Source organism: Tursiops truncatus, chromosome 4, assembly GCF_011762595.2.
Source record: "Tursiops truncatus isolate mTurTru1 chromosome 4, mTurTru1.mat.Y, whole genome shotgun sequence".
Classification (NCBI taxonomy): domain Eukaryota; kingdom Metazoa; phylum Chordata; class Mammalia; order Artiodactyla; family Delphinidae; genus Tursiops; species Tursiops truncatus.
The window spans coordinates 125,306,872-125,315,766 of record NC_047037.1 but is presented as its reverse complement, the minus strand read 5'-3'; the positions used below and the strand labels follow the sequence as shown (position 1 = coordinate 125,315,766).

Sequence of the window (8,895 nt, the reverse complement as noted above, 5' to 3'; positions counted from 1 at the left end):
GAAGACAAGAATCCTACTATGGGGTTCTTAATGCATACCTTTTTCCTTTAATCACTAAGCCAAGCGAACATTCTGGTTCAACTACACAGTAATGTTGATGGATGTACTAATGCAATGTGTACCATATCCTTTTATCCATAAAGTAAAACCAACCACTTTTCCTTTAGTATGGAGAATATAAGAACAATTTTTTTGCATAGATTTCTAAGCAAGTGAATTGAAGAGTTGTTCTATTCCATTCATATATAGTTACTGTGACACCTAAAGATAGCATAGGTGTTAATTGGGTGTTAGTTGTGTCATGAAGTACAGACCCCAAGATCAATTACCTTGTTAGCAGATATCAGAAAATGCTTTCCTCAGATTACAGAGACATTTTCATACACTAGTGACATTGCCATAATCATTCAGTTAAAAGTGATGCTCATCACCTAATGACAAAATATTCTAAAAATCAGTGTGGTCTGCTGATGAGTATCAGTCAGTGAGCTCTTGTTATCTGTCCACAGGAAGATAAGGACAGACATTGAAACTACAGCAATTTGACAGAGTAATCTATGTCTGTTGAACTTGATAAATTTTAAAAAGTGGGTATTTTTGTCTTTCTCATTTCATCTTTCTAGTAATTCAGTTTTTAACTTTACTGAGGTGCAATTTACATAGCCTCATGCTCTCAGTTTTACAAGTACATTTAATTTTGGCAAATTTGTCCACCCATGTAATTGTAGCATAACGTAGAAGAGGCTCATCACCCCTCAAAATTTTATTGTGCCCAATGCAGAAAATCATCCCCCAGCCCCAGCCCTAGGTGACCAGGGATCTGCCTTCTGTTCTTACACTTAAATGTGCCTTTTCTAGGGTTCTTGGTGAAGCAGTAGCTCATTATTTTTTATTGCTGAGTGGTATTTCCATTGCACGAGTATTCCACAGTTTGCTTGTTCAGTCACCTGCTGATGAACATTTGTATTGTTTACAGTTTGGGACCATTATGAATAAAGCTGCTATAAACGTTAGTGTACAAGTCTTTCAGTAGATATGTTTTATTTCTCTTGGGTAAAAGCCTTGGATTGGAATTGCTGGGTTGTGACAAAAATGTGTTTAACTTTACCAACGTAGCGTGCTATTATTTTACATTTTCACCAGCGACATGAATGATTTCCATTTGTTCCATGTCATCACCAGCACTTGGTGTTGTGAGGCATTTAACTTTTAGCAGTTATAAGGAATATTTGGTGGTACTGAATTGTGATTTTGTGTTTCCTGATGACTGATAATGCTGAGCAGTTTTCCATAGACTTATTGACTATTTGTACATCTTTTGTGAAATGTCTGTTCAAATACTTTGACCGTATATTACTGGATGGTCTTATTAAGAGATCCATATATATCTTTGAAATAAGAACTTTGTAAGATAAGTGTATTGCAAGTATTTTTCCCCAACCTGTTTTGCCTTTTACTTTTGAAGTGTCTTTCAAAGAACAGAGCTTTCAAAAGATTTGAAGTCTATTTTACTGATTTTTTTCTTTATGATTCTGCTTTATTAAGAAGTCTTTGACTATGCCAAGGTCATGAAAATTTTGTTGTTTTATAAGTTTGAGAGGTTTTAAACTTTTAAATTGAGGTATAGTTGATTGACGATATTATATTAGTTTCAAGAAGTTTGAGACTTTTTATGTTTAGGTTGATGATCCATTTTTAGCCATCCAATTTTTATGTGTGATATGAGGTAAGGACTGAGGTTCACTTTTCTCCATAAATATATCCAGTTTTCATAACATTTGTTGAAAAGACTATCCTTTCCCTATTCAGGTACCTTGCACCGTTGTCAAAACCCAATTAGCTATATATGTGTGAGTCTATCTCTGGACTATTCTGTTCACTAGTCCGTATCTATCCTTATCTCAATACATCTTGCTGTATAAGAATAGCAAAGCTTTATATAGACAGTGCAAGTTCTCTAATTTTTTTTTTTCAAATTATTTTGGCTATTCTGGGTCATTTGCATTTACATACAGATTTTATAATCAGCTTGTTTACAAAAAACACTGCCAGAACTTCGAGTTGATTATGGATTTAGAGACAATCAACATTTACAAAACTGAGTCTTCCAATTGACCATTATGGTATGTATCTTTTTTTCCCCACATTTCTTAGCAATTTCTGTGGTTTTCATTGGACCACTCTTACACAAATTTTGCTACATTTTTCCCTAATTAATTCATGCTTTTTAATACTATTGTAAATGGTAGCTTTAAATTTCAATATCCAATTATTTGTTGCTAGCATATAGAAATAACATTGAGTTTTGTATACTGACCTTGTGTCTTATCTCCCTAAACTCACTAATTCTAGCAGATTTTTTTTAAAAAAATCTATTCTTTAGGATTTTCAACGTATTTGATGTATTCTGAAGTTTTATTTCCTACAATACATATGCCTCTTTTTTTCTTACCTTATTTCCAGGTAGTCTTCAGTATAGTGTTGACTAGAAATGGTGACAGCAGATATTTCTTTGCTTTTCCCCAAATCTTAGATGGAAAACAAACCACTGTGCATGATGCTAGCTGTAGGTTTTTCATACTCTTTATCAAGTTAAGGAAGTTCCCTTCTAATTCTAGTCGGCCCAGAGATTTCATCATGAACGGATGTTGAATTTCACTGTATACTTTTCCTGCATCTACTGAGATGATGTTTTTTTCCCTCTGTATTGTTAATTTGGTGAGTTAATTGAATTTTTAAATTCTCCTAGTAACTGATTTTTTTAAAATAAGCTTTAATTGTGGCAAAATACACATACCATAAAATTTATCATCTTACCCATGCCTAAGTGTACAATTCAGTAGTGTTAAGTATATTCATTGCTGGACCAATCTCCAGAACTTTCTCATCATGTAAAACTGAAATTTTCTACCCACTAAACAACTCCCCATTTCCTCCTCCCCACATTAATTCACTTTTTATTTTATAAAAGTTTTAGTCTGTGACAAACTGGAAATAAAAAAGTCATCCTTCAGACCACAGAAATTTTAAAAGTCGTGTTCTAAATCAGTTTGCCAGTAGTAAAAATCTTTTTAAACATGTGCTTATTAGCTTGCAAATTAAGCTTTAAAGTTGTACACAAAAAAAGTGTCTTGGGAGAACAAATATACCTCACTAATTTCCTAACTGATGATTTTCATCACTTCAAACTAGATAAAATTAGACAGTGTGAAAAGCAGTTTATTTCACTCAAACTGTTTCTTTTTAAAGCATGTCAGTCAAAATGTGATCACTGCTTGACCATAAACAAAAGCGTAAGTCAGGTTTTTCTTCTGTTCCCTTTGACCCCTCTATACTCTGGTCCTGGTTTCTCAGACAACAGGGAGAGGTCATTTTTCATAATTTAAAACAAAACAAACCAAAAAACCCACAAACTTTACTAAGAATTTCTATTTTAGCGATCATCGACTTGCCTTTTGACAAGTACTCAGTGTTACCTTTCTTCTGTTGCTATTCTGAAACAGTTCGGCTTTGTGGATGGGGTTTTCATTTATTTTCTTAAAAAGACTAAACTCTCTAACACCTAATTTTAGTTCAGTGGAATTTGTTCTTCCCAAATTGATAGTTTTTAAAAAAGTATATGGGAATTATATACTAGATGTGAACTGTCATATTTTCATCTAACCTAATATCCCAGGAATTTGAGACTATCTGTATGATGGGGAAAAAAATTCTAAAAAACAGAAATATACTGTATAATAGTTTTATTTTTCTCATTTTACTATTTTTACATTTTATGCACAAATATTTTTTATCTGAGTAAAAATAGAAAATAACTGTCTTATGTAAAATTACAAAAAAAAAGCCACAAATACATAATTGTTGTTATGACAGTACAAGTGTCTTTATTTAAAGAGTAAAAATGTATGCAAAAATCCTCTTCCCTCTTACAAAAGATTGAGAATATTTTTTTCTGGCAGCAAGTGAAATATCACTGAAATATCAATATTTTTATACCCTCTAGATATGAAGACATTAAGTTAGTCACATGTTGTTTTGAAATTATGAATTTTAAAACATTTTTGTGCTATTTCAAAGATACATTAGTTCTTTTTAAAAGGCAGTAGCATAAAATGATGAATATGTAAAACAGCAGACCTCACCTAAAATATTCGGAGGCACAATCCTTTAAAGAAATATCATAGTTGAATTTCACCATTTATTCAGGGGAGAGAAACAACTAAACAATTTTTCCTAATTAACTGACACAGACTGACACAAAAATAAATGTGATGAGTCGATTCATGTGACAATCAACCACAGAGTAATTCTGCCTAATTTGTTGGATTTTCTGATGCCAACACAAATTTCTAAACTTAAGGCCAGCAAGATATGTATGAAAGTTGGCTCAATGAGAATCTCATGTGGAAAAAAAGTTTTAAAACAAAAATGAACACACTTCATTATTTTTGTACTTACATGGTATGGAAGATGGCCAATAATTTTATCTTTCTCCCTTTTGAATATATTGTAAATTCTTCTCTGGAAAATTTATTCATAAAAGCAGAGCAAATTATATTTTCTTTCAGAACACAAGTTATCTTTCAACAAAAGAAAAAACTACTTGGCTTCTGATAACTGCAACCTCAATAAGGACAACGGAAATAGTTTATTTATAAGTTGAGACAAAGTAACAGAAGTTTCTTGAGTCAACTGGGGAAATTAATCTCATTACTTATGGTGCATAAAACAATGGTGAGAGGCAAAGAAGAAAAAAGAAACAGCACCTGATCATGTATGAGAACTGTCTCTGTTCAAATGATGAGGAATAAAATAAAAACTGCAAAAGGAAGAAAATGGATAGAATGCGGTTCTTTAAAAAAAAGTATCTGAGGAACACATAAGGAAAAAAGAAATAATAGTTTGATTTTAGGGATCTAGAAGAAATATGGGTGTTCCTTGTCTTAAAAATATATATACATACAGTTGAGACATAACGGAAATCTGTCATCCTGGCTAAAACTTTAACGTGTCTCCCCCAAAGTATTTTAAATCAAAAAGTCAATAATTTTAAGCTCTTGAAAAATATACCAGAAGAGTAAATTTTATTATTATTATTTTAAAACTGTAAGTGACTTGTCAACTTCCCAGGCCATAAGAGGATGGTGCAAACCTTCTTTTTAGCTGTTATCTGAACTAGAGCTTCTATATATTATTTCATATTGCTATTCTATTCAGATATCCTTGCAATCACAGCATCCAAATTAAACTAATAATTTGTCAGTCTACTCTGTATGTGTTTATAAAAACGTAAAAATGGAAATTACAGATTTTATTCTTTTTAGATTCTACTGCAGGGTCTTAAAGGACTTAGACATAGACATAATAAAAACATAAATGACCTGACATTACATGTTGCAGTCGTACAGCATAACACTTAATATTATGATGTGAGGTTACCAGAAAAGGAGGTCACAGACGCCCTCCTCTACTCCTTGTTCCTAAGATCCCTGTCCCTATGGTTCTCTCCAAACCACTATTTGCTACTAGTGGCAGCAACTACTAACAGTGCCTCTTTGACTGCATTAGCATGGCACTTTCCTCCTAGTTAGTCAAAAGTATTGAGCTCTTATTAAGCTGTTTAGAGGGATGGATTTAAAGGCGATGATGAGGGAGAAGATACATAAAGTAATATTTGAGAATCAATCTTCTGCTATAAGAGGATTATTTGCCAGTATCTCATATCATGATTCGTGCGTAATACCTTAAAACAAAAAGAAAAAAAGCAAGGAAACCAAGCACAGCAAGCAAGAAAAAAAGAAAGACATTTCTAGCCATTTCTGTTTAGTGTTGGCTTGTGGTAAGTAAGGAGTTTTACGTATGTAAGAGTTATTTAATTTTTAAAGAATTTTTTAAATGAGTTATCACCTTTTGAAATATCTTTGCTTTGAATATTATGTCTTCATTTATATGTGTGTACATGTATATATGTATAAGATGGTCAACTGGACATGTATATAGATATCTGTACACTCATATATAATATTCAAAGGAAAAAATTAAATAAATGGGAAATTTTGTTTTAAGAAAAGACTGCCTACACTGGAGTTCAAAATGTCCTTTTAAAACTATTTGCAAGTAATTTACTAATGTCTTGAAAGGTAAAGTACTACTGACTGATTTAAAGTCTTCACTTCATCAGAAACCCAGGACTTATATAAGCTGCTTTGTATAATAAACCAGCACTACAGGGTAATTAAAAAAAAAAAAAAGAAAGCCATACCAAACCAAACTAAACCAAACTTTTATTTTCAGGTTGAGGTACACTTTTTCAGTTTTTTAAATCTCTGATAGGGAAAGCAGAGATCATTTGAGAATTTTTGTAATAGTTGGTTTATTAGAATTTAATGCCTCTCTTATAATAATTTAAATTCTTGGCCTGACATTATGAAATAGCTATACAGTAAATCCTTAAAACTGGCTTGAGTAAAGCCAGATTTAAACCTGGATCTCTTTCTTCAGCACTATTCCTCTGCCAGTCTTCTACTGTCCTTTGCTTGCAAATATATAAATTAATAACGTGATGCTCTTAGTTTAGTAATTTATTAATATTATAATTTTATTTGATATGACTATTTTAGCTCTGCTTGATTAGATGAAACAGGCATACATGCTTCAGCTGTGAAAAATTCCATTTTCTGGTTCTATGTAAAGCAACATCTAAAGCAGCAGAGAGGGGAAACAGTTATATTTTCAAAAAATAGTTAAGCCAGACTGTTTCCTGGAGATACTTTCATTTATTTTTCATCAATAGCTACTGGCTATTTTTGGTTGGGCTAGACATTAATACTGACCAGTTTAGCTTTCTTGACTGTTAACAAACTATCCCACAATGAACCTGCCTAAAGACATTGTGGTGATCGTTTAACATACACATTTTCTAAAATATATGCTCAAAGTAAAAAGATCCAAATTCACAAGAGTATGAAATATTTATAAAAAAATCATGCATCAGATTGTACAGTCTAGAAATAAAAGAAGATTCAAATTCAGTAATAAAGGTAAGAGCAATACTTGCTCTAACATTTAAGAAAGACCTTGGACTCCCAAAAGGTCCTGGGCTCAATTATCCTTTTCTGTTTGCAGAGACGCAGTAGCCAGGGCTACTGCTGTGACTGGCTGGGCAATTCCATGGAGTTGCATCTTTGCAAGTTTCTTCTGTTCACATTCTGTGACCAAACGGTTCAACTCTGCTGCACTGTATCCAATAAGAGTCTTCAAGTCACAGACAAACTTGTATACAAATCTCTTGCCTTGAACTTTACAAATCATGTCCCCATCATAATAATACCTTTAAAAAAGAGAAAACACATTAGGACTATATAAAAAAATTTTAAATTTGGACTTCTTGGGAATTTCCTGGTGGTCCAGTGATTAGGACGTGGGCTTTCACTGCCGTGGACCCGGGTTCGATCCCCGGTTGCAGAACTAAGATCCCACAGGCTGTGTGGTGCGGCCAAAACCAAAACAAACAAAACAGAAAATAAAATTTGAAACAGAACTACCATACAACCCAGCAATCCCACTACTGGGCATATACCCTGAGAAAACCATAAATCAAAAAGAATCATGTACCACAATGTTCATTGCAGCTCTATTTACAACAGCCAGGACATGGAAGTGTCCACTGACAGATGAATGGATAAAGAAGATGTGGCACATATATACAATGGAATATTACTCAGCCATAAAAAGAAACAAAATTGAGTTATTTGTAGTGAGGTGGATGGACCTAGAGACTGTCATACAGAGTGAAGTAAGTCAGAAAGAGAAAAACAAATACCGTATGCTAACACATATATATGGAATCTAAAAAAAAAATGGTTCTGAAGAACTTAGAGGCAGGACAGGAGTAAAGATGCAGACGTAGAGAATGAACTTGAGGACACGGGGAGGGGGAAAGGTAAGCTGGGACGAAGTGACAGAGTGGCATGGACGTATGTACACTACCAAATGTAAAATAGATAGCTAATGGGAAGCAGCTGCATAGCACAGGGAGATCAGCTCAGTGCTTTGTGACCACCTAGAGGGGTGGGATAGGGAGGGTAGGAGGGAGATGTAAGAGGGGAGAGAGATGGGGATATATGTTTATGTATGGCTGATTCACTTTGTTATACAGCAGAAACTAACACACCATTGTAAAGCAATTATACTGCAATAAAGATGTAAATAAATAAATAAATAAAATTTAAAAATTTGGACTTCTTACAATATTTCACAGATTATTCCATAAGAAGACTAGTATTGTATCTACCACAATAGCAATTAACACTGAGTCTATATAAAATATTTAATGTTATTATCCAAGGAAACTTCAGAACATTAACTAAAATTTCAATGCTAAGCACTCAAATTTTATGTACTAAATCTTCAAAACATATTTTCAAAAATTACGATGAAACACTGATTTAAAAATAAACATTACTAAGCAAAACAAAAAACCTTGGGAGCAGTAATAGAGCCTAAGAATAAGGGCTCTGAATCAGAACGCCGAGATTCAAAACCTAACATCTCAACTTATTACCCTTTGTGACCACAGGGAAGGCATATTTTCTCTAAGCTTTTATTCCTCATTTATAAAATGACATTAAAAACAGTATTAACACTAATAGAATTGTTGAAGATTGAAAGGATTATCTTTGTAAAGTGCTTAGCACACAATGACTGCCACATATAGCCCTCTAGAAAATAGAAGCTATATTGATATATAGCTTTATTCATATAATATGAATAAAAATTTAATACACATATTCTTTGGATTGTTGGAATGTCCATTTCCTCTCTGTCTCGTACAAAATCCTTTACTATGTAGCTATGCTTTCATCTTTATCATTTTAATATGTTAAGGCTCTCCCC

The 8,895-nt window shown here is 33.0% G+C and overlaps 1 protein-coding gene across 4 annotated transcripts in view; it reads right to left on the bottom strand.

Annotated features, from left to right (window-relative positions):
• Positions 1–3,728: 3,728 nt before the first annotated feature.
• Positions 3,729–8,895, bottom strand: part of GABPA (GA binding protein transcription factor subunit alpha) — a 36,350-nt gene continuing 31,183 nt past the window's right edge. For all 4 annotated transcript variants that reach the window (XM_004318113.4, XM_019922844.3, XM_073804408.1 and 1 more), the window contains exon 10: positions 3,729–7,330. In XM_004318113.4, the coding sequence (XP_004318161.1) occupies positions 7,102–7,330 (229 nt within the window). In that variant the 3' untranslated portion in view covers positions 3,729–7,101. The remainder of the gene's footprint in view (positions 7,331–8,895) is intronic.